We start from the raw sequence: 27,100 nt of genomic DNA, 5'->3' as shown, positions 1-27,100 counted from the left end.
CCAAATTTCCGCCAATTTTAACACTGATTTCTATGAGGATCACCCTTTTCCTGACCATCAAAGCGATGCTGATTACGACGTTATTCAAAAAACCTTATTACTATGAGTATTGAAAATGTGGCAAACTTATGTTAATAAAGGCATAAATATTATACATATACTGACAGCGTTGAAGAAATGACAAACCATTGTAAAGGCATATACACGTCTTAAACGCATTGCTAGGGAACCACGGTAACCAAAGTAAACGTTCGGAAAGTGATTGTTGAGGCCTAAAAACCATTGTTGCCCGACAGTTTTTTTGCCGATTTGGGGCATTTGCCCTGCTCTGACGAAATTTTAAAGTAGCCGGGTCCCATTTGGTATATATGCAAAATTTGGCGACGATCGATCTAAAATTGTAGATTTGTATAGAGAACATACACACACACAGACATATAGAAAATCAATTTTATATATATAGATGATAAAAATTTTAATCAAGCATGGTTTCAACAAACTTTTTTAATCTTCATGAAGGCACGGTCAGGCCCGAAAATTTGCGGAATATGAGGGGAATATTTGTACGAATTTACTATAAAAATACTATGGAAGTTTTTGGTAGTCTTTTATTAGACGCGCGCGGCCACATAAACACTACAGTATAGTCTCCATAATTCGAAGTTCCGGATAATCCGAGATGATGCAATTTTTCGGCATTCCCTTTCGGAACCCCTCTGTCTTTCGCCAAGAACGAGTTTCGTTCATTTTGTCTAATTTTTCTCAGGAATACGAGTTATTTCAGTTTGCAGGAGCCTTGTTTCATAAACTGCGGTCTGCGGTGGATCTCCGGTCCTGAATTTTTCACAGGTTCCACGATAGTAAATTTACACTTGAAAAAATAAATAAATAACATTCATATCGGGTCCCTGCGGCTGTAGCCCCCATTAGTCTCCATTACGCAGAGTCCATGGGTCTTGGCAGTTACGTTATGAATTATAGACCGTCGAATTAAGGGCAGAACAGGAGTAGGAGCTCTATTCACTCTATTCAGCTCTATTCCTTCCACTTCCTCTCCTTCTACTTTAAAAGTCGTTTCCCGTTGATTTATGGATAATCTACGTTTTTTCGGAAATTCGTGGTCCCGTTTACTTAGGATTATCGAGACTATTGTATTATGGCCATTGTACGTGTAGAAACATGTTTTGTGAGAATCCAAAAACATGTTTTTCTAGTTGAGTTGAATTGCCTAGATTTGGTTCTCAAACTTTTGTCACCCGCTGCTCCGTTGCTTTGGTTAATATTAATCCGCAGCTTCCCAGAATAGTCCTCCAAAGCACCGAACAGGCACACGTCAGTATCCTCAGCTCACGGTGAAACTTCTAACAAAGTTTGGCGACGCCCCCTAGGAACCGCGACGCACACTTTGAGAATCACTAGTCTAGATTGAGAGAGCAATATTATCTGCGGCTAAGTGAAGCTCTGAGTATGTAAAAAGAAACTTTCTCGGTAGTTAAACCCTTTGCGGTCCAGAAATTTTTTTCGCCACTTCGTTGGTAGAGTTTTTATTTTACAGTGCCTCCCCCACAATGAGGAAGGCTCCCTGGATGTTTGTCTCTTTGCAGATTTTGTATAGCTTGAGTTTTGCTAAGAAGCCGAATTCACAGGGGTCATTCTATTATCATATGGGACCGTTGTAACAATGAAGTACTTATGTTGAGTCCACCTCGACATATGACCCCCCCCAAAAGGCAAAGAGTCACGATTATACACGATTTCAAATTGGAAATTACACATTGAAAGTCATGGAAAATTGAGGAAAGCTACTGGTGACATTGACGTCCTATCTTTTAAAATGAGCACAATCCGTGTCTGTCAAGCTTATGGCCAATTTACTACCATTTTACCTCCTTCAGGGGCAAGTACGTATTGCCGGAGATGTGTGTGAGCACTAGGTGCAGGGATATTTGATGTGAATGAAGCTAGAGCTGTACCGTTTTTATATTTCAAACTGTGAGTGAAGTGTAATGATTGAACACTGGTGGGGGTATGCTGATCTTCGATAGGACTTTTCAACGGGTACGTAGAGACAACTGTCTATAGGAAGAGACTCGAAGCATCCATTCCCGAAAACACACAAGCTTTGGCTATATCTATAAATGTAAGTTGAAGGGTTACCTGTCAAAAAATTCTAAGCATTGAATCTCCCCATGGTCCCCACAAGGGGTGGACTGGCAAGGCTGCAGCCCTGGGGCCCGGGACGATTTTCATTATTTTTTGTTTTTTCACGCTGTAAATCCATCATAAGTGAAAGTCTGGTCGGGGGGCCCGCAAAAGATCCCAGCCTAGGACCCTACTCCAGAATGTGGGGGCCATGAATCTCTCATAATGCAAACCATTTCACACAGCCATTTTAAAGTGCAGATAAAACTGTTGCGAAACAACGGGGTGGGTGGACTGGATACATCGTATAAGTGAAATACACTAATCGCACAAGGAAACGCACGTCCTTCATCATCACACTTTATTTACGGGAGACATTCCACTTAACATGTTGCCAAAGGGAGAACAACAAAACTCTTCATGCTTTTGGCATAACCAGCCATTATAAAGGCTTCACATTTATATCGTAACACTCCTCCTTGCCAAAGCATGACGAAAGGAAAAATAACGTTGATGCGCCTCATCCTCCCTGCCTGAAGCTGGTCTGCCGCTGCCGCTGGACTTCCCAGCCCCCGGCCCATTCTCTTCCTTCTCGTCTTCTTCGGCACCGTTATCGCCGTCGGACCCATAGTTCCTCGACCTCCCACCTTGGTGACCATCACCGTGTTTCTTGGACGGCAAAACTTCATCCTCTTCTTTCTCTCCAATACCATTTCTTCGTCCTTTTTTGTCTGCCGGCCTACGGCCTTTCGCTTCGGTAACTTTGATTCGTAATCTGAATCCGAGCCGGTGTCGTCATCACTGTCCTCCTCCTGGTGTTCGGAACCTTCTTGCTCGTCATCTTTAGCTTTTGTCATCGTCGACTTGCGCTCGCGATTCTTCGGACTGGCTTTCACGTCGGCGGTACCATCCTTGTCGGAGTCGTCGTCTTGGTCGCTTTCCTTGGCAGCTGCATTAGCGAGTCTCTCGCGCCTTTTACGACTGGAGTTATCGTCGTTATCAGCCGTCTTCTTAGCCGATCTAGCTGCCCGACCACGTTTCCTGGTTACCGGTTTCTCTTCAACGACAGCGTCACTCACTTTGCCAGCTTCCTCAACAGCCACTCGTTCTACTTCTTCCTTCATAGCTGCTTTCCACATTTCTGCATCAAATGATTCCATCGTTTCTTCGACGGTGGCGGGATCCTCGATCCGAATATCAGCATTAAACTGCGCTTCATTGACAGCTTTGTATGACACTGGATTCCCATAAAAACTTGTACGTCTTCTTTGTCTCTTGCTTCTTCTAACATCTGGTGGTTGATTCGCAGTGGTTGTAGGCTGTTTCGACTTTCCAACCATTTGCTCTGCATGCTTCAAGTCGGGCAATGCATCCCTTAGAGGGGCTCCAGGAGGTGTCACTTGTACTTCTTGTTCATTAAGATTGACTGTTAATTCACTTCCTTTCAACTGACAATCTGTTTGACTCCTCCTGAATGGAAAAACAGTCTCATCTAACCTCACATTCCTACTGGGGAAAAATATGTCTTCGTCTACGTTCCACAACTTGTATCCCTTGCCTCCTTCAGGGTATCCAATGAAAACGCATTCTTGTGAGCGCTTTCCTAACTTTCCCTTTACTTGCGTTTGATTGATGTGCGCATACGCTTTGCAACCAAAAATTTTAAGATGACTAGTTTTGACTGGCCTTTTGGTCCAAAGTTCTTCGGGTATATCTCCCTGGATAGCTTCAGATGGGCATTTATTCCGCAAATAACAGGCGGTAACGACGGCATCTGCCCACAAGTTGTCTGGGACCTTCGAGTCTAGAAGAAGGCATCTGGTCATGTCGAACAGGGTGTGATTCATTTTCTCGGCTACCCCATTCTGCTCTGGAGTTCTAGGGACCGTGAGCTGCCTCGATATTCCATTCTTGTTCAAAAAATCGTCAAATTCACGACTGATATATTCCCCTCCATTGTCGCTTCGTAGAGTAGCGATTTTAACTCCATGGAAATTTTCAACAGTCCTTTTGAACTCAATAAATTTCTCGAGGACTTGACATTTGGATTTCATAGGCTTCACTACTGCATACCTTGAGTAGTCGTCAACAAAAGTGACAATATACCTTGACCCTCCTTTAGATGTAGGCAAGATAGGTCCTGTGACATCACTATGAATGAGCTGAAGTGGCCTCGATGCACGTTTGGTCTCTCCTTTAGGGAAAGGAATTTTTCTCATCTTTCCAAGGACACAAATAGAGCAAATATTTCCATCTTCTATTGCTTCTGCACAACTGTTGACAGTGTCATCCTGCTTCATGAGCTTCTTCACTGCATTCAAATGAAAATGTCCTAAGCGTCGGTGGATAAGATCCTCATGCCTTGAGATATGCGCTTTATAAGTCCTCGCTTCTTCAACCTTATAAAGTCTCCCACTTCTATATGCAGTAAGGATTACTCTATTTCTTTCATTAGGGTCCTTGACGATGGCTTTGCCTCCTTGAAATGAAACAGTCATTCCCATCTCCTCGATTCTTCCCACTGAAAGGAGGTTACCGTCGAGCTCTGGTACGTACAGAACGTCGGCTAGATAGAATGTTTCTTTACCACAGGATTTAACAGGCTTCAAAACAACGTCACCTTTTCCAACCACTTCCATTTTTTCGGAATTAGCTATTTCCACTTCGGACTTCACAGTTGTCAAGTTGAGAAACTTATATTTTTGTGAACACATGTGCTCCGTTGCACCACTGTCTAGATACCAATCGCAGCTAGGCTTCTTGTTACCAGCGTTGGCAGTCAGTGTCCGATTCGCGTTCTGCGAAACTATCTCGGCCCGATGGGACGTGTTCTTCGACGGGCAGTTTCTGGCTATGTGTCCCCAAACACCACAGGAAAAACACCGAATTCTTCTCTCATTATTTCTGGAGTATCTCCCTGATTGTACGCGAGTTTTTCCTATATCGTCAGTTTTAAGAGCTCTGTCGCCCACAGCTACGCGATTCGTTTGCGTATGGTCACGCAGTAACTTCTTCTCTTCCACAATCAGACGCGATTTTACCATTTTTGTGGACAGTTCGTTCTCATCACGCTCCAAGTTCAGTATCAGACCTTCGTACTCTTTGGGTAGACCCATTAACATCACAAGAGCGACTTCCCTGTCGGTGAAACCATATCCACAGGACGCTACCTTTCGATGTAAGTCCATCAATCTTCCCAAGTATGCACTTACGCATTCGTCAGGCCTCATCGACACATTAAAAAAGTCTCTAAGAAGCTGTAGTGCGTGTAATAATCCGAACTTCGTGTGAATGTCCCTCAAGGATGCCCAAGCGTCCCTCGCTCTCGCACAGTCCGCGATATCGTCTAAAAAGTCATCTTCGACCACTAAAAACAGAAACGTGAGGGCCCTTTCATTGGTTTTCCTCTCGTCCTCCCTCAGTTCTGGTCCGTATCCGGGTTCTATGGCATCCCAGCAGTCTTTCTGCACCAGTGCGGCGCGCGTTCGTATACTCCACGCGTTGTAGTTGTCCCTATTGAGCTTTGGAATCTTCAATTCCTCCATCTCTGTTAGGCTTAGTTCCGCGCGTGTAGAATTTTTTTTTTCGATCCTTTGTGAAATTAGATTTAACTTATCTACTTCCCACTTACCGATGAAACGTCTATCCAGGAGCCTTCGTGCTGATAACGTGTTGCGAAACAACGGGGTGGGTGGACTGGATACATCGTATAAGTGAAATACACTAATCGCACAAGGAAACGCACGTCCTTCATCATCACACTTTATTTACGGGAGACATTCCACTTAACATGTTGCCAAAGGGAGAACAACAAAACTCTTCATGCTTTTGGCATAACCAGCCATTATAAAGGCTTCACATTTATATCGTAACAAAAACAGTCTATATAAGACTGTGATAATTGACCGTGGGGTAATAAATAAACACGCCAGTCGCTTCCCTTTTCTTTCTCTCCCTCCCCTTCTCTTCTTCCTTTTCGTTCACTCACAAGCAGGTTGCGATAGCAGTGCCACATCACAGTTCCACCATACTAATTCCTAGAGACACAAAGCAAGTCTCTGACGTGCCGATCGCGATTCGATCAGTCCGAATCGGACATTCATTTAGTGCTCGTTGCTTGCACTGAAATATGTGTTTCGTGACATCCGCACACATAAACTGAAGAGCCAAAAAAACTGGTACATGCATGCGTATGCAAATAAAGAGATATGAAACCAATCAGAGTACGGCGCTGCGGTCGGCAACGCCTATATAACACAACAAGTGTCTGGCATAGTAGTTAGATCGGATACTGCTGCTACAATGGCAGGTTATCGAGATATAAGTGAGTTTGAACGTGGTGTTATAGTCGGCGCACGAGAGATGGGACATAGCATCTCCGAGGTACTGATGAAATTTGGATTTTTACGTACGACCATTTCACGAGTGTATCGGGAATCCGGTAAAAAATTAAATCTACGACATCGCTGCTGCCGGAAAAAGATCATGCAAGAACGGGACGACTGACGAGAATCATTAAACGTGCAACCCTTCCGCAAATTGCTGCAGATTTCAATGCTGGGCCATCAACAAGTGTCAGCGTGCGAACCATTCAACGAAACATCATCGATATGGGCTTTCGGAACCGAAGGCCCACTCGTGTACCCTTGATGACTGCACGACACAAAGCTTTACGCCTCGCCTGGGCCCGACATTGGACTGTTGAGGACTGGAAACACGTTGCCTGGTCTGACGAGTCTCGGTTCCAATTGCTTCGAGCTGATGGACGTGTACGGGTATGGAGACTACCTCATGAACCCATGGACCCTACATGTCAACAGGGGACTGTTCAAACTGGCGGAGGCTCTGTGATGGTATGGGGCGTGTGCAGTTGGCGTGATATGTCTAGATACGATCTGACAGGTGACAGGTATATAAGCATCCTGTCTGATCACCTGCACCCATTCATGTCCATTGTGCATTCCGACGGACTTGGACAATTTCAGCAGGACAATGCGACACCCCCACACGTCCAGAATTGCTACGAAGTGGCTCTAGGAACACTCTTCTGACTTTAGACACTTCCGCTGGCCACCTAAATCCCCAGAGACATGAACATTATTGAACATATCTGGGATGCCTTGCAACGTGCTGTTCAGAAAAGATCTCTACCCCCTCTTACTCCTACGGATTTATGGACAGCCCTGCAGGATTCATGGTGTCAATTACCTCCAGCACTACTTCAGACATTAGTCGAGTCTATGCCACGTCGTGTTGCGGCACTTCTGCGGGCTCGCGGGGGCCCTACACGATATTAGGCAGGTGGACCAGTTTTTTTGGCTCTTCAGTGTATATTCTACATAGTTTCCCCCGATTGAAGGATATCCGTAACTAAGTTTAAGGAAATCTTAGATTCAACTTCCATTGAAGTTTCTCTTTTCAAACCACGGTTATACGAATGCATCCAGTCGAGAGAGTAAATAATTTATTTCGTGACGTCCGTCATCACTCCTACGTGAAAGCAAACAAAGCTCTTTATTTTATTTCTTCACCACGGGGGAATTTTTTCTTCTTTAACAATTTATGAACGGGGAAAAAATAAAATAATAATAATAGTTCCGCAGCTGTGAAACGATAAACAGGAGGGTTTCTTCCCCATCTTCTCTACTTCCTGTAAAAGAATATTTGAAAAAAATAAAGGTAGATGTAGGTGTTTACCTGAAAATAGGTTCGAATATTTTTGTGCGTGTCTGTATGCATGTAAAGGTTCTTCTCGGAAGCTTAACAAATAAAAAATAAACAACAGTCTTTTTTTTTTCCTGAAGAATCGAGATCTGCTCTTGGTGATGCTTTTCTGCAATGAGAGATGCAGAGAGACAGAGAATGACAAAGAACTCTAGAATGAGGCTTCAAGTTTTACTCGAAAAGAAAAAAGGTTAGAAATGTCTTCTAAAATAGATTTTGCTTCTCTCTTCGCTTCTTCGTCATCCAGTAGGTCGAATGTCTACAGTTTTTTTTTTTGCTTGTTTGGTAGCTACTGGTTTGTCTCAGGGCCGATGGATAAAGTAAACGGTCTTCTTCCTACATTCATTTTTTCTTCTTCTCTCTCTCTCTCTCTTCAATCCCTTTCCTCTTTTAAGTTCCTCGATCGGAAGTTTGGAGACGATGGGCGCCAAGAAATTGAGACGAACAAACTTAAAACCTTTGTGCCCGATACAAAAGGTTTTTTATCATTTTTTTTTGTTATTTATCAGGACGCTCTATCTGAACTGCCCATTAGTCTTCGGTTATAAAGAATTACATCTATTTATTTCTGTTTTTCTTTTCGTTTTGGAGCTGTATACTTTTAATAGACCAGGAGAAAACGAAACAAAAGTTTCCGTTTAGTATGTTAAAGGGGTGTGTGTGTTTTTATATCCATCCAATGAAATCTAAACATTTTTATAGTTACGTAGAAGATGTGTATCTTTATCCAAATGGGAAATACAGTCGAATCCCGTTTTAACGAATACCGTTATAGCGAAAATTTCGTTTTATAACGAACACTTTTCTAATCCTCCAGATAAGTTTACGTAGGAACAATGCTAGGTAACCTGGAATTCCTTTATAACGAAATTTCGTTTTAACGAAGTGATTCCTCCGGTGTCTTGGGGTTCGTTATAACGGGATTCGACTGTATAGCGTGTTTTTTTTTTTTTTGGAGAAGAGGGTATGGCAGAGTAGAAGCGGTACGCAGTGAGAGCACCCCCTTCCCGAACTCCAAAACAACCAAGAATGAGATTTTTTTTTAATATGTGCGTAAAAAAATATCGAATCGTGCGAAAGAAAATATCTTTTATTATGCTATTTTAATCAATTCATGTTAATTTAAATCCTTTTTGGAAGATTGGTAACACAAAATTTCCCTCGAAGAAATTTCTTGTTTTCCCCCTCCAAAGGTCGATCCTGCGTGTGCCACTGAGGAGTGATGAATTATTTTGTCTCTTATTCTGATTAAAGACGGTTATAACTGATAATCGTTAATTTGATCATTTGATCATTTTTGTCGCACCACGGTCATTTTCTGCACACAAGGGCTAATTAGACCGGGACCTACAATTTATTGCCGATTCCGAACGGCAGGCTTGTTTTTTTTTTTATACTCATCGAGAGGTTGGTGCGCTAACCCCTCGATACATACTTAGAATCCTAATTCCTTATATTTTTCCTTATATGTGTTACGGTAAAAGCCCGAAGAAGTCGAGTTTGTAAAAGCTGACATTTAGTAACTTTCATGAAAATTAGTAAAAATGCGAATTTTCTGATTTTCATAAATTTGAAAGCTTGTCATTTATCAATTACAACGATCCTAATGCTAATTAAGATAACAATTAATTAACTAATTAGTCATTCAAATTCGTGAAAATTACTAAAAATGCTAATTTTATCATTTTCATAAATTTGAAAGCTTGTCATTTCTAATCACAACGATCCTGATGCTAATTAAGATCATAATTAGCTAGCTTGAAGCCGTGGGTGGTGTAGTTCGAATATTAGAGGTGACGCCTCTCAATAACTTGCATGAAAGAACGATAGGAATTTTCGGGACCACCTAATAATTCTACTGTTTAATGAAATTTCTGTTCCTCGCCTTACACGCGTTATAATGAATGATTCCCCCCCCCCCCGCAATGATGACTCCGCAAGAGCGATAGTGTAAATGTATTATACTGCAGCAGTACTTTCATTTCGATTTGTGAACCCGAGCGATTTCCAATAACCAAAGGGGTATTCAGTCGATCTAAATATACCTGATGAACGCTTTCTCTATATGTGATCACTCCTAACAGAAATGACAAAATAGTAATAACAATAATGTCAGGTTCGTCAATCAGAGTCAGGAGGGTTGGGGGTAGCTCTGCCTTTTAGTTGCCTTGACGATTCTGAAACGATTTCGTTCACCGATCGTATTCTTTTTTTCTCTCTCTGGACTCACTACGCCACTGCTGGTCGAAATGGAAGTTATCGATTTTTTTCCGCATGCATTACATATTTTATTCTTTCTTTTCCTTTATATTATATTGTGATTGCTAGTTCTCCACTGCTTATATAATTCCCCCGCACGACTTTTTTTTCGTTTTTTTCCGAGTATTTTACTTTGAAAAATTCAGAATTTCTCTCAAGATTATCTATATCTAACGTTTCATGCATAAGATTTATTCTGATTGCTGAAGCAATTGTTGGGTACGAGATCTCACGTCCCGTATTTTACAACTTTTCGCCCACCCTGACTTTTCGAAGAAAAAATCTTTTTCCACGATGATAGTTTGCATTCGCGCGCGTTGCATTGATCATGGATAATTTGCATAACTTGGTAAGAAGGTCAGCTCATGTGCATTTGTATTCGTATTTCTCATGTTCTCAACGTATTATAATTTTTATTATCAAAATATGATTTCTCTGCTGCCGTAAACTTTAGTTCAAGTAGAGTTTAACGGTTTATTTCTTGCTATTCGGCGAACTTTTCTTTTTAATTTTTAGGAATTTTTAGCGGCCTCGGCAACAAAATTTGTGATTATTTGGCGATAATTGGTGATTTTCCACTGAACTCGGTTACGTTTTCCCGTAACATCCCCTCCCCCGTGGGACAAAATATGTCTCATGAATATGTAGGAGAACTACGCATGTTTACGTAAGGGGGATGGGACGCTTAGCGGGTTAGGCTCCAGAGTGACGTGTTCAGATGAGATGGCCTTTCAAAATCACAAATCCGCCTCAGACTACGATAACGGAACTCTTATATAGTCCATCTGAGCCAGTGGTTCTGAACCTTGTTCAGACGCGACCAGATAAATTGAAATTGAGCCAATAAATAGTCAATAAAAAATTAATTGCTATAATTACTACACACTATTTATGTGATTATTATTTAATATCACATTGATTAACAAATTGGCCAAATAATTATTTTAGGCACCTTAGTCCGTAAGATTTGTTATCGTATGGACTATCATCTTACGGTATGATTGATGTCGCGGCCCAGCGGTTCAGGAACACTGATCAAAACCACCACACGGATTATAACTCATTTTTTACTTTATTTTTCCTATAATGTAAGTATTATAACTATTAATCAAATGAAATCAGTTCGAGTGCTTATGTATCAAGACGGACGAATCTCGGATTGTGTAGCCAAATGAAACAACAACAACAAAAAACCTACGAGGAAGTCCGAATGCATTTACGTTAATTTAATTAGAAGCTACCGTAGAGATTTAGACAGCATCTTGTAGAGAAGATAGGTATCGTGTGGAGTAAGAATTTTATGTGTGAGCAAGCTGTACATACAAATCACTCTACCACCATGGTGGCCCAAACCAACACCTCCTACAACTACAGATCTACTCCTCTAGCTAGCGTTGACCAAACCAACACCACCTATAGAACAAGGCCTCCGCACGAAGCTCGTGATGTCACTGAAGAAGGCCATTTCACTATTTCCATTGAATATAGCAGGGCGACGCAAGCGATATCTTTACCTTCTTTTTGCAGCATATCCAATGGCAATAGGAGAAATGGCCTTCTTCACTGACGTCATAAGCTTCGTGCGGAGGCCTTGTTCTATAGGCTGTGTTGGCCAAACCTTCTCGGTAACCAGCTTATATCCCCTATGGGGGCAGAGTGAGGGTCATAGTCAGTTTGTTGTTGTTGTTGTTGTTTTGGCATCGTGCCAAAGCGGTCCAGCGTTGTTTCTCGTGTTGTGATTTTGCTGCACAGCAATGCTCGTCCTTATTCATGTATTTATTTCGGGCTTTTCACGAAGATCGAAACAAATGAAAAGGACATGATCACAGATAGGAAAGCTAAAATATATAGCGGTGCAGAGCCTACTATAATTTTTATGCTGTAGCATCCTTCACAATGATGTATCCATTGTGATATATGCACTGGTGAATTAAATTAAGAGAATTTGCATATTTTATCGAATTTCATGTAAAGAACTGAACTGAATGTAAAACCACTGCTTCTAGACAAAAATGCAAATCTTGTACGTCAAATACGTAAGCGTACACGTGTGTGTAGGCGGAGCCAGTAGAGAAACAGGCTTTATAAGCGCGCGTAAGTTAAGACGCATTTCGTTCGCTAGCACACCTCAGCGAATTTCTTGGTATTATTTTGCAGCAATCGGTTAATTTCAAATTGTAACAGTAAAAATGAGTAACCACCAACATTTAGATGATGGAATGAGGTGGCGAATTGTGGGGAGGCTAGAAGCAGGCCAATCTCAAGTCCACATTTGTAGAGAGTTCAATTTAACGCCCAGCGTCGTGAGTAACTTATGGAAACAGTTCCAGGATACCGGATCCATCGGGAGAAAGCCTGAGCAAGGTCGTCCAAGAGCCACGACGGCCAGAGAAGATCGCCATTTGTCGATTATAGTGAGGTGCAACAGGAGTGCTACAGCTTCTCAGCTCTCTCGTGACTTGTATGCAGCCACAGGAACCCGTGTATCAAGGGTGACTGTTTCCAAAAGACTTCATGAGAGAGGGTTGTTTGCAAGAAGACCTGCTGTTTGCGTCCCGCTCACTTCTACGGACAGGAGAATTCGTTTATCATGGTGCAGAGAGCATAGAGATTGGAGTATGGATCCATGGGCGACCGTTCTCTTCACTGATGAGTCCCGGTTCAACCTAAGCACCGATTCTCGCCGTACATTCATATGGAGAGAACCAGGGACCCGCTACCTACCCTCCAATGTCCGTGAAATCGACCATTATGGCGGAGGAGGTTTAATGGTCTGGGCAGGCATCATGTTGGATGGCCGCACACCTCTCCATGTCTTTGAAAGAGGCACCGTGACTGGTGTGAGGTATAGGGATGAGGTCTTGGAGCCCTTTTCAGGGGTGCAGTTGGCCCTGAGTTCATTTTAATGGACGATAACGCGAGGCCACATAGAGCTCGTCTGTTCGACGATTTTCTAGAGAGTGAGGATATTCGCCGGGTGGATTGGCCAGCCAGATCTCCAGACCTTAACCCTATAGAGCATGTCTGGGACGCTCTGGGGAGGGCAATTGCAACTCACAACCCCCCTCCGGGAATCATCCAGGGAATGAAACAGCGTTGCTGAACGAGTGGGACCAATTGCCACAGGAAATGATAAACTGCCTTATTTCAAGTATGAAATCACGCTGCAAGACCTGTATATCTGTAAGAGGGGACCATACCCCCTATTAGCCCATCTATTAACCCTTTTTTTTTTTTTTTTTTTGTTTATTCTGCAACCGCTGTTTCATACCTTCCAACTCCAACGAGTGTTACGCACGATCATGCGTGTGTATTACAATTATTGAATGGTTATTTGTTTTGTATTGTATCAATGTATGTACATATCAAAAATCATTAAAATCGGTACAGTAGTTCTAGAAATAATCGACCAAGTCTGCAAATTCTCTTAATTTCTTACACCAGTGTATATCATATTATATCCACACGTAATACGATAACTCATTGTCGAGCAATGAAATCAGACCACGGAGTTGTTTTTTTTTCATGATTTTTAGATTTACATAATTTTCAAAACGAAGCACATGTAATCTTCCACATCTCAATAAATTCTGGGTTTGCGGATATGCCCGGATCTCCCTAAGGGGTAGAAGTGCTTACGTTGTTTCTTGTGGGAGAGCCTGGGTGTCTTGCGGTTTCTCCATACCATGATCCGCTTAGTCATGATGCAGGGCCGTCTTAAGAGCAACATAGGTCCCTAGCCAAGTGATTTTTCTGAGGCCCTACCCGGAAAATCTCGAAAAATTCAACTACTTCTCATTTGATGCCCCTCTTCTCTTGAAGCCCCGGACCGTGCCCGAGTGGGCACTGTCATGATGGCTTTATCAGGGCCATCAGAACAGCATCATGAGGACTCTCCGGCCCAGAAATGCACTGAGGATCCTATGAGGATCTACTGAGAAAAAGAATAATGCCTCCCTACATAAATCTCATCCAGTTAACATCAATAGGTGCATAAAATCAGAGGCCACTCATTTAGAGTTAGGCCCTCTTCCTAGGTGAGTCAATGTGCTAAGCCGACATGGAGCTTTATATAACTTGCCCAACGTGTCATTTTAACGAATCAACCAAAGTTCTCATTCACAGATGGTATCCGTCTTCCACCTGACGAGGTTGAGTTGTGCCTGAATGCCTAAGGTGAATTAAATTTTGACAAACACAATTTTGCCACATTTAGCCACATTAGCGATACACCTTTCCAACAATCTTAATGAATCCACTCGAACGGGTTCCATTTGATCTATCTGTACAATGCGACACACACAAGACAATGTCATTTATTTGCACGGGCACCGTATGATTATGTATCACACCGTATACGTTACGTATTACATGGAAAATTATTCTATTATTATAATTACAGGACTGGTTCTCCCGCCAGCAACTGATAATGCTGGTACTTTTCATCAATGTCAGCCTCGCCATCTTGTTTTTCAAGCTTCTATCTTAACCCCCTCGGAAGAAAAAAAATGGAGGAAAAAGGGGTTTTATTTGAATTTTTTCGGAATAGCGTCGGAGAAGAATAAGGAGAAGAAGAATTTGGAGCCAAGACGTTGGTCAAGAACTGGAGAAATCTCTCATTTTCTGCGGTCGGGCTACTTACCAAAAAAAAAAATATTCGCAAGGAGAAAAATCCTGGCTGTTATAAAATATATTACTCGATGATTCTACTGAATATCTTATAATCATCCAAACAATGTGCGATTCTCTGGGGAGACGAGATTCTCAAGTGGCGAAAGGCCAAGATTCTCTCTCTGTCTTGTCAACGGTCAAGTAATGTCCCTTTGGGAAAAACATAATGGCTTTTCGTTTTCTTTTTTTTAATCCCGGACAGGGTGTGGGAAAAAAAAACTGGATGAAAAGAAGCTAGCCCTGTAAGTGTGTGTGTGTTCGTGTGTTTTGTGTCCCGTCGGGAGTTATCCGGATCAAAATAATAATTATTTTTTCCGGTGACCAACCAGAAAAAAAAAAAGAGAAAAAAATGTGTATCGATCTCTATCGATATCTCTTGGTGTATGTGATTGATATACATTATTTACAAATAATATATACAGTACATATATATATATTTATATAACCTTATTTTCTCGTTATTCCTAATGTACTATTTCATTAATAGAATATACAAGGTTTCCGGAAAATTACTGTACACACACACTCCCCTTATTATAGTTCCACGATAATTTGATACAGTTCTGTCAACACAGAGTAGACCATTCCGGGTAGATTCCTAGCAGTGCCATCTAAATCAATGAAAAGCTCCTTAATATAAAAATGCATTGAACATGAGGTGACTACATCACCCGTATTTCCCGGGACATTCGTGTATTTTTCAGTAATTTTGGGTGCTCCTGACTATTTGTAATGAAAATGTCCCTTTTTTCCCAACGAAACTAACTTGAATTTTTATTCTTTATAAAAATCAAAAGTTTTTCCCATTTTCATGAAAAATTATGACCATAAATACTAATCTCACATGTTTGTCATGCGTTGAACTGGGTTTTTTTTTAAGAGAATTCATTTTAGGACACTGTGATTTGCTGCGAGTGCGTCCTTTCCCGCCATTAGAGAGCAATTTTTTGTAATTTTAGGAATAATTGGTCGCTTTACTTACCCTTGGTGACAATTGGCGATTTCCCATATTTGACATAAAAATTTTCCGCACTTTTCTTGAGGAAATATTGTCACTCTAACTTTGACTAAGAATACGAATATTCACTTCATGTTTGTCATGTTGAACTTTTTCTTTTTCCCGTAGAATTCATTTCAGGGCCCTTGCGATCTGCAATAGAGCTTTATCGGCGATTTTAAAGTAATTTCAGCAGTTAATGACAGCTTTACTTACCTTTTGGCATGATTTTTGGTGACAACTGGTGAGTTCCCGGACACGGTTCCCGTTTTTTGGACTTCAAGTTTCCGGATTTACCGCGAGAAAATATGGTCAGCCTGAACAGTGCTTAATTTCCCTGCTATTATTGCCTAATTTTTCTTTGATTATGAGCAATAGTTGGCGGTTTCACTCACTTTTGGCATAAGTTTTAGTTTTTTCCTGCCTTTAAAATTCTAGTTTAACGGTTTTTCTGAAGAAATACAGTCAGCCTCAGTAGTGCTTCATTTCCCGCTATTGGTGATTTTCAAGGTATTCGGTGAATAATTGGCGGCTTTCTGCTCCTTCAGCGTGATAATTGGCGATTTCCCCCGTATTTTTCTTGGGGAAATATGGTCACCCGATACAAACAGTACATTTCTATCCCAGACCGTCTTCATCCACCTTCAAAGTTGTATAAGTCATTTTCCGGACACACTGTAGGTTGTATTTGTGATTATCATTATTATTATCAGGAACGTTTCTGATAACTTCCATGGAGTTACAGAAACTTCAGTAAAACATTTCAATTAAATAATTTTCTTGACTCGTGTCCCTCTATGGACAGTTTTATTTTACGTTTTTTCTTCCCTGGGACGTCGTGTACAAAAGAAGAAAATTTAAAAAAAGGTAAAAATGTGACATCATTTGAAAACTTGTATCATTTACATGTATACCTTTATATATTATACACAAATATTATACATACGTATAATAATGTATGAAATATACACGCATCACTTTTATACGTATATAGAGGACTCTCCATCTCTCTTTTTCACACTCTCTATTACTAGATATGAGCATGGCGTTCATATCCTCTAATAATTTATTTCTAGTAATTATTTATAGTGTAAAAAAATTCGAGGAGATACAAAGGTCGATACCCGCGACCCCTTGTGGGAACCATGGATATAAATGTAGTTATTTTCGGTTATTTTTTTGAAACCTTTCACAAACCACACGCTCGGGCTTTCACAAAAGAAAGTGATTTAGAGAAGCATAGTTTCTATGATACTAATTATTATTAATAATGCGCGTAATTACGCTTGTGCACTATTATCCGCCCGAGAAAATTGAATTAATGATAAATTAGAGGGAAATAAAACCCCATCAAAATACACGCAAAATACAACATGCAAAAATACGCACCGTCCGTCCAATAAAATATACTTTAATATAATAGCTTTATAAAATATATATTATATATATGTATACAGCACGTTTTTCGCCGAATTAGAATACGGGAAAAAATATATAGAGATAAATTAATTAATATATAGTTATTACATTTTTTTGGAATAAGCACATGTTAATATAAAAGCCGCAATTTAGTATGAATTCTTGCTTATAGAAGAATTACATGAATTCTTGCTATTCTTGGCTCTGCACGGATACACGATAATTTACATATTGTTTAAAAACTTCAAATAAATTAGAACGGTGCTAATCTGTGGAAAAATTACAATCGGAAAAAAAAAAGAAAATGTTACCGAATATATTATATTATGAATTCTTAAGCATTCCCTGTGTTTGATATTACGTGAAATTTCTTAACTTTTATTTTCCCTAAAAAGCACAAAAAATAATTATTTTAATATCTTTCCTTAAGCACAAAACGAACTCTTTTCTTTTTTTTTTCTTTACCATTACGTAGGGCTGTCTTAACTCATATCCCCCCCCCTCCGCCTAAAATGTGATAAAGAATCATAAAGAACTTTGAGCATGTGAATACATCGACTGCTAGAAGATAGATGGAGTCTACAAATGAACAGTTTAATTATGATAATAGGCTGATTATTGACGTTTCTATCTCGTCTTAAAGTACTCAGAAATTAATAAAAATGACCATTTTATGACGTCAATTTTAAGGCATATTATGATTTAATAATGACGTCTTTGAAATTTATAAAATGACCATTTTATGACGTCAATTTTCAAGCCATATTATGATCTAATTATGACGTCTTTGAAATTGATAAAAATGACCATTTTATGACGTCAATTTTCAAGGCATATTATGATATTAAGAAAAAGTCATTCATGACTTCTAGAAAAAGGCGATGATAGTAAGGTTTGATACCATGATTTTTTGAGGCCTAATACGTAAATTAAACTAGTATTTCCAGCAATGCCACTATTGAGACGACCCCCTGCCATTATGACCTTAATATACAAGGGTATATTCAAGGGGCTCTAGCCATTACGGCTCTTTTTTGATAATATTATGCTTGCACCTACAAAACACATTTAAAATTATGATTACACATTAGAGATGCTGTATTGATCTTGAATAATAACCATAATTAATATTGTTTTAGTATATCATTAAATAATCCTCATTATATATATGCATACATTGTATTTTACTATATGTTTCTTTTTTCCCTCCCCCTTCCTTGTGATGAAGTTCGCTCAGTATTTACGGTTCATAACGTGTACAGTCACTGATTAAAAAACAAAAATACAATGTAGTTCTTCTTTTCGAGTGATTATATCACTGATCGAGACACTAAAAAAGATGATTATTTATTTATTTATTTATTAGTAATGAAATTTATGTTAGTTCCATTATATTTCAGTTATTTCACGTATATCCGATCTTTGTTTTTTTTTTTGTTTCTTATGAGACCATTTTTGTGTATCACTCAATCTTGTTCTATGTCATGAGAACGTATTTGAACAAAACCTTTATATACTTATAAAGAAAAAAAAACACTTGATATATGCAAAATAAATAAAAAAGAAATCAATTTGTTTGATCGATCACTATTAATTTTGTTATTGTGTGTGTGTGTGTGTGCATTTATTTTATCTTCTTTATACTCCTTAATACGACAGCCATAGAAGCTTCTATAATTTTGAGCGATAATAACAAATAGCAATAATTTTGGGGCTTCAAATTTGAGAAACGTACATATTCCCTGAGAAAACATTTTTTGTTTTTTCATCTTTAATCGATTATAGGGAATCCCTCCAACCCAAAGGGTTCTCACTGGTTTTCATCGATCGTTCTTGTCGCACCACGGTCATTTTCTGCACACGAGGGATAATTAGACCAGGACCTACAATTTATTGCCGATTCCGAACGGCAGGCTTGTTTTTTTATACTCATCGAGAGGTTGGTGCGCTAACCTTTCAATGGGGAACTCCCTGCGGTAGCAATTTTTTCTACAGTTATGTCGCCGTTTTTGTTGCACCCCTGTGTCAGGAAAGTTTTCTGACAAGGACGAACCGGGTATCGAACTCGCGACATCTCCAAACATCCTTTGGTACTTTAGGCGAGCCGCTTAAATGGTTAAGCTCGATCACTTTTTTAAAATAATTTTTCAAATAAATATTGCTCATAATATTTCGGCAACATCTTTTTTTTCAGGTGGTATTTAGTGAATTAATAGAGATGTTTGCATTATAGTATTTTCCAAACATAAATCGTTTTAGAGAGATATAGATGGCTTCCATAAATCGTTTTATTATAACGCTGTTTCTAGAGATACGTCAAAAGTGTTCAATTTTTTTAGAAATAGTCATGTCGAAATTTTTTTGTCACTGGTATTTCGTTACTGAGCAGCTACAACAAACTAAGAACTATAAACGCCAAAATTAAAAAATGTGTAGAAGTTAAATAGTGTGAAGTTAAACGTATGCAGTTTATAAAAACGTGGGGATATATATATATATATTTGTAAATGAATATGCACTAAGAAAAATAGAAAATATATACATTTAAAAACAAATATTATTTTGCATAGTGATTTTTTTTAATGAATATTTTCCCATTGTTGGTACATATTTCAGAATTTTTTACTTTTTCAGGATTTTTTAGTGTATATTTTGTTTTTTTATGCATATTTGGGGTTTTTATGCATATTGTAACATTTTCAAGTGCGTGTTTTTAAAGCATATTTCGCCACGTTTTAGTGTATATATATAATCCAAGCTCTACTAAAGAGAGAATGAATGAAGAGCCAAATGGGGGAGGAAAATTTAGCCGGATTAGCGTACTCTTAACCCAAGTTGCACGTGATACAAAGTATTATTAATGCTCCCAAATCCTTTATAACTTAATAAGGTCTCCGTAGTCAAAGATTGTCGGAGGGGAAACAAAATTGGTCGAAAACAATAGATTTAACCGTTATTATAGATGTATCAGTCATTTTCCCACATTTTTTTTTTTTGGGGGGGGGGGAGTGAATCTCTTAAAGTGCCCCTCCCCTCCGCTATGGCCATGTGTGCACGTTATTATGGACGCTACATATCTGAGTAGTTTCAGTATACTGACACCTGTTCAACGCCCGTTCTGGAGGACGTATTTCATTGAAATTTGGTATATATACGGGGCGATTATAAAAAAACTATCCCGACATATGGGCCCCTAACTATCATACCATTCACAGAAACTGAATGAAATTTTGGCATAAGGTATTTTGAGGTATGCGCTCAAGAATGATATGGAAAACAACAGTGTCACTCTAACAGTTACGATTACAGTGAGAAAATTTCGAAAATATCAAATGGCAACACCAAGTTTTTTGTATTGGAATGCGATCTCCATACTGAAAAACACTAAATAGTGTTGGAATGGCACCTGTAGCACGAAAATCCCCGGAGCTAGGCAAGGAAAAAGTAAAAAGGACTTTGCCGTGCACCAGAGCTTTAATGTTCGTTTCATTCGTCACACCGTTTCTTCGGCTGAAATTCCAGCCTGATTAGTCCTCCACAAGGTTAGGTGGAAAATTTGTGAAACACAATAAAATGCTTTATTTTATGCTGCTTCTCTGTCCTTATTGGTTGCCCTCACTTTTAGCCTATCTACCGCCGGTGATTTTCAGGCTACAGTTGTCGTTCGAACGCTATTTAGGGTTTTTCACAATGGAGATCACATTTTCCAATACAAAAAACTTGGTGTTGCCATTTGATATTTTCGAAATTTTCTCACTGTAACCGTAACTGTTAGAGTGACACTGTTGTTTTCCATATCATTCTTGAGCGCATACCTCAAAATACCTTATGCCAAAATTTCATTCAGTTTCTGTGAATGGTATGATAGTTAGGGGCCCATATGTCGGGATAGTTTTTTTATAATCACCCTGTATATGGAATACGCTGTATGGGAAAATATAAAATGCAATTTTAAAAAAACTTTTTTTTCACCTGGTGGTCGAAAATTGAAATACTTTTTATTTCATAAATCTCTCTCCCATGGTCTCACTAAGATATCCTCAATATGTCCTTGGCTGTAAATATTCGGACAAGCAGTTTTTGAGAAAAACTACTCAGAGCAGAGTACCGGGGAACTTTAATCACCCTGTATAATAATCTTCTTAACGTCCTCCAAAGACATCTCTCTGCACAGTGTTTATCACAGATTTATGAATACATTAAAACGAGTAACAGACAGTATACGCTGTACATAAAACTATTCCCAGATGACGGCTTGGAAATTAAGATATAGGAGCTCTTGTGCGCTGTAGACGATCAGTTCTCTGCGACTGAGATTCAGTATCGTAATTGAGAAAAGTTAAGCCTTATAAATTATTCGTGTGAAAGCCTTGAAATTCCCAGCAACAGCCGATAATCTTTGACCAGACATTTTGTCCAGGAAAGTCAAAGTATCGTTGGGGGAAAATATTTCACGAGATCGTATAAAGACTGTTCTTGAATCTTTGATCAGTTGCTGATTAGAAGGCGGATTTTAACACGATTATTTAGGTATTGTTTGCGCCAAGAAGAGAAATACAGGGCGATTCTAAATTCATGGGACAAACTTTCAAGTGATGGTATAAGACACCTAAAAACAAACATGTTTTATCATGAATGCGTGGCCGAATCGCAATAACAAAGGCGTTAGAGATTCTTTTTTAGAGGGTGCACAATAACACTTCAGCAGTAGCAAATTATATTTTTAAAACGGATTTATACTCTGATATGTGCTATCAACCGTCCGAGGGTGTGCATATGGTTCTAACATAGTGAAATAGACCCATTTTTGTTGGCAAAAATTCCAAATTACTCAAACACTACATTTCTACTTCAACGGATTAGATGCGCTGAGCTCATTACATGGCATCTCCGGCTCCCACCATATCGCGACTTTTTTTTTGTGAATTAGGGACCTCAACGCCAAAATTGGCGTCATTAATGCATTATTACAGTTTGCACCTTAATCTCTCATATTCAACCACACATTCCACGACAAAAAATGCCTATCACCCCTTTTAAGTTGGTCCCATGAATTCTGAACCACCCTGTATAACCATTCTACAACGAAATAGTTCAAGTAGCCACGATATAATACGATACGTAAAGTTCGAACGAATGGCCAATTTTCGAGCTATAGCCTACTCAGCTGAAATCAAATATCATTGGAGGTAAATTGCGTTTTGCTGAGTTGTAAAATGTTTTATTTAAAAAAAAACCCAATATATGTTTTTATACCGATATGTTAATCCTCTACGGTCCCGTATATTTTTTAATTTACTCGTACATGGCAAAAACATGGTCAAAAAACACGTTATACCATCTCCTTATCTAAATTTTTTTGGTATTTTAGAAAGCGTATCTTTTAGTGCCAGAAATGAAATTCAGGGTGGCAGAGGCGTAGCCAGAAATTTCGTTCGGGGGGAACCACTTTCATTTCGGGAGGGGACCAAAGTGATAGAACAATAGATTTAGCCATCTTTTTCCCCTTTTTCGGTCATTTCATCACATTTCGGGAGGGGAGGGGGGGGGACCAGACCTCCAAGCCAAGTTCCCCCCCCCCCGCTACGCCCTTGCGCGCAGGGTGGTAAACTATTCAACTCTGCTGGGTAAAATTTTATCTGTTTATAGATAACAGTAAAATGAAGGGAAGCCATATATTTAGCCCTTAATTAACCAATTTAGCTAATTAAAAAAACCACTAACTAAATAGCTGTGTTGATATATTGTTTCAATTAAAAATATGCCAACTGCACCAATTTACATCCGTTTTTTGTAAAAAAAAAAATTCCACGCGTTTTTTTATGGGGCTGGACCATAGAGGTTTAACACTAAAAACATGGGTAGCCCATCTAAAATTTTTCTCATACCTATATGTTAACACTGAGAAAAAGTTTAGGTAGGCCAACCATTTAACTTTCCCGGGAGAAGTGAACTTTTAATCAAACCTTATATAATCGCCCTAAACAAGACATCGGCATCAGATAAATATAGGGGTCGCAAAGTGACTAAGAATGCTCAGGAGAAGGCGGGCCAAATGCCACCACATAAATCCCCACATTAGACAATCCCACGAGGGGCAACCACCAACATCTCAACTAGGAAATTCAGGTACACTGACTCACCAAATACAAAAAAAAAAAAAAGATACAGTTTTGAGAACAATTAGAAATTGGTGAAATTACTTTTAAGTGGATTGGAGAACTCTCGCAAAATAGACAATAAAAAATAAAAGGTTTTTTTACGAAACCCAGTCGGGGCTCTGCTGAGTTTGCTTAAAAACCGAGCTCTGATGCTTTTATTTTCGTCCCACCAATGGAAACCAACTAAAATTAGATGTTCACCCCTACTCTGTCTGCCACGCTTGGTGCTGTGCTTCTCTTTCTCTATCCTTCTACTCTTCCCAAATGCAACAGCAGCCATAACCTCAAGTTTTACAGCGTCCCTGAGCAATGCTGACTCTGCCACGTCTTTTCTTCTCTAGAGCATCCGAAGAAGAACCACCTCGTGTTTTTTTATTCCACCTTTTCTCCAACATCCCGTTGTCTGGGAATAATGGCAGCACATATTTTACCTCGGCCCAAGGGGGTTTTCGGTACAGGCAAAAAACATCGGGTCCTTCCACCGACTGCCGTCGTTCCAAAAGGGGTCTTGACGCCTCTGTCTATTATTTTATTCTCCTCCTTGCAGTGTGCACAGCCTTGAGCCTTCCAATCTTTTTTTTTTTTAACATTTTCCCGTCAACATGTTCAGATGTCTTAAGGAGGGAGGGTACCGAAAATTCCATTGTTTTTTAAATGTTGTCAAAAAGAGGAACGACCTTTTTTGCAGGCATGAGCCATATGCCCTTCTGGAGATCATTCCTGTCCCGTTTTCACTATCAAGCCATAAACCACGGTAACCGCATAGGCCTTACCTAAGCGAAATATATTTTCGTATTTAAGGCTGGTATATCAGGAAGGTCGAGAGAGTAGTTTATGGTAGCACTTCAGCTTAATGGGGCTACAAGCATATTTGACGAGATAAATAAGACTATTATACGCATAACCTTAGATTAGATTGAACCTATGCAAGTGGAGGAAAATTGTGGTTTTTAGTACTTTACCATTACACGGTAAAGAATGATCTTGTCTAAAACGGTATAGGCAGAAAAAGCGGAAATTAGTCTGTTACAGAAATATCTTTTATCAGTCACTATAATTGTGAGAGTAACTATTCCTTGTATGGTGAAGTAACAAAACCATGACCGACTCAAACTATTTTCAAATACTGGAAGAAGTGAATTAAGGTTGGTTGAGGCCCAGGGATTAGAAAAAAATATTGGGAACCTTAAATTCAAAAAAAAAAAAAAATTGAGGTTAGAGTTTTTCAGGGCCCTTCAGAAGTCGGGACACGCCCGGTGCGCAAACCGTTAAATCTACCTTTGAATACCGGGTGAAATATCCATTCATAAAAAAATATTCGTTAAAAATATCTATTTCAACACTAATATTGTCCAATAGCTGAATATTCTTCAACCTTTCAACAACTGCGAACCAATGAAAAGAAGTCGAACTGACAGGCAGAAATGGGAGAAATAATTTGCTGATCGACAAGAAATAAATAAATGTGAGAAATAATTCACGGACTTGCTGAAAGGCCAGGACATAAATAAAAACCCATATACAGAGCAGTATAATTTTTACACCCCCCTCATTCCTTAGTTGATGTTCTCAGAAGAAACCACCGATTACAAAAAAAAAAGTTTCAAATCTCAAGGTACATCATCTCCAAAGCCGTTCCAATCAATTAAAAATATCATTTCCCAAAAGTTATGAAATTTAAATTTTTACATGGTCCCCAGTTCTCATAAGTCTAATTTTTTTTCTTTTTTAAATTCTTACACTGATATGTTAAATGAAAGAAAGATCCATAATTTTATTTCAAAATAACAAATTAACTGAGATTTAAAGTATGCAAGATTGTTCTACTGTGCATGGAAGATTTTTTTCCCAAATATAACTTCATAAAAAAAATTAAATTGCTCAACTTGTTAAAAACAATTTCTCAGACTTGAAAGAATGATGTCTGACAAAATTTGAAACTTTTTTTTTTCACAATTGGAATTTACTTGTAAGACTAATTTTGTTTAGAAATTAGCTATTGGACAATGACAATAGTAGAACACCTTGTACGTATATGAAAAATATTTGCATGGGTTTGTAATACAGTATAATTATATTTAAATTTTTAGAATAAATTTATAGATGTTTTATGTGTGCACATTTAGTCACCTGACAGATAATGTGATAACAAACTTTTTATTGGATTGCTATCATTTCATGTTCCAGCATGGGCATAAAAAAAGAGGTGAATGTCACATAAATTAAAACAATTCAACAAAGACAATGCTATTTTTGTCTGAGATGGCATGCACCTCGTACACATTAATCTGGGAAATTTCTAATGAACTGTTACACGGCGGAATGTGTTGTGTGTATATTATGCATAGCCTTAACAAATGTTAGGAAGTGCAGTGCTTGGATGGTGTGATATTGGCACTGCCATCTGTCTTCATATGTTGAAGTGAAAATGGCAAATGCCTGAATTTTTATGTAATGTAAGTTAAAGATTGGATTGACTGCACAGCAGGAATTGAAGAGTTAGGTTGCTAGAAAGTTGAGACATTTTTTTTTGAGACCTATTTATTTTTACCATATATCAAGGAGTTAGTTTTATCGCTTCTTTTAAGATTAACTGAACTAAACATAAGATTGCAACAGCTGTGTTGATGAGGATACTATCCAGTGTGCTTGACAAAAACTGGATTATCACATTAGTATCTGCTAGATGACAAAGTATTTTGCACATAATTGTTATAATTTATTCTCTACGTTTTTTCTACAATGATAATAGCCTGCAAAATCGCATTACTCTGGTCCTAGCACAATCCTCATAGCATTGAAATATTACTGTAACAACAATCCTGTAATGCACTACTTTTTCCTAGTCTTATGAGTATTGTTATATAGAAGTTTAACTGTATAGACCTACCTGTAATATAATAAATAATAATCCCTACGAAATGTTGAAAGTTTTTATTTTATACCCACCCTGGGGGGGGGGGGGGGGGGGAATATAAATACCCTTTTTTATAAAGGAATTTAATGCTTACATAAATTATTTATTATAATAATTATCATTGTCCCATATGATCTTTGATATTCACTTATATGCTTGTGATTGACCATAATCCAAACTAGAAATCAGATTTTTATTCTTGCAGCACAACTCGGAACCTTTTCTATTAATTTTAAGAAAATGTATACAGAAACACAAAAAAATGTATTCCTGGTACATAAAAACTCATTACAGTGATACCTCAGCTAACAGAAACCTTAACTTATGAATTTTTCCGCTAATGGATATTTTTTTTCTACATTTACTGCCTCAGCTAAGGAATACAGATTCGGCTAACAAACATTTTCACTGATATGAATGCACACCCTAACATAAAGAGAGATGCATTTTAGAGCTAAAAATCATCAGAGTAAAACTGTAATGCTTAAGCCCGATCAACTCACCTCTGAATCTTTTTCCAGATGTACCCCTACTTCTCTTTCTGAAAGTTTTGAATCATTTCATGTAAAATGATAGATTCAGCGAATGAAAAAGAACAGAAATGTATTTAAAAAAGGAGCCCATGGCTTCAGGGCACCCTTATCAGTACAAGACTCTTAATAGTTTGCCAATATGCATCAAAATTCAATTATACTTGTCCAAATTTCATTGAGGAGTGAAAATACTCCTTCAAATTTTGACTTATTTTTAGGAATTTCTCCTGATAAAAAAAAATTACCCCTCTTTTTACAAAAACATCCCTCAAAATTT

At 38.7% G+C, this 27,100-nt stretch overlaps 1 protein-coding gene across 1 annotated transcript in view; it reads left to right on the top strand.

The window, feature by feature from the left end:
• jp (junctophilin) overlaps positions 1-14,681 on the top strand; it is an 87,587-nt gene extending 72,906 nt beyond the window's left edge. Inside the window, exon 6 of the mRNA XM_089242336.1 lies at positions 14,528-14,681. Coding sequence (XP_089098462.1) covers positions 14,528-14,614 — 87 coding nt within the window. The 3' untranslated portion in view covers positions 14,615-14,681. The remainder of the gene's footprint in view (positions 1-14,527) is intronic.
• Positions 14,682-27,100: the final 12,419 nt, after the last annotated feature.

The sequence above is a fragment of the Pholcus phalangioides genome, unplaced genomic scaffold (assembly GCF_987345545.1).
Source record: "Pholcus phalangioides strain wild (caught in Gottingen) unplaced genomic scaffold, Ppha-v1.0 ptg000001l_1, whole genome shotgun sequence".
Taxonomy (NCBI): domain Eukaryota; kingdom Metazoa; phylum Arthropoda; class Arachnida; order Araneae; family Pholcidae; genus Pholcus; species Pholcus phalangioides.
This window is presented reverse-complemented; position numbering and strand designations above follow the sequence as displayed.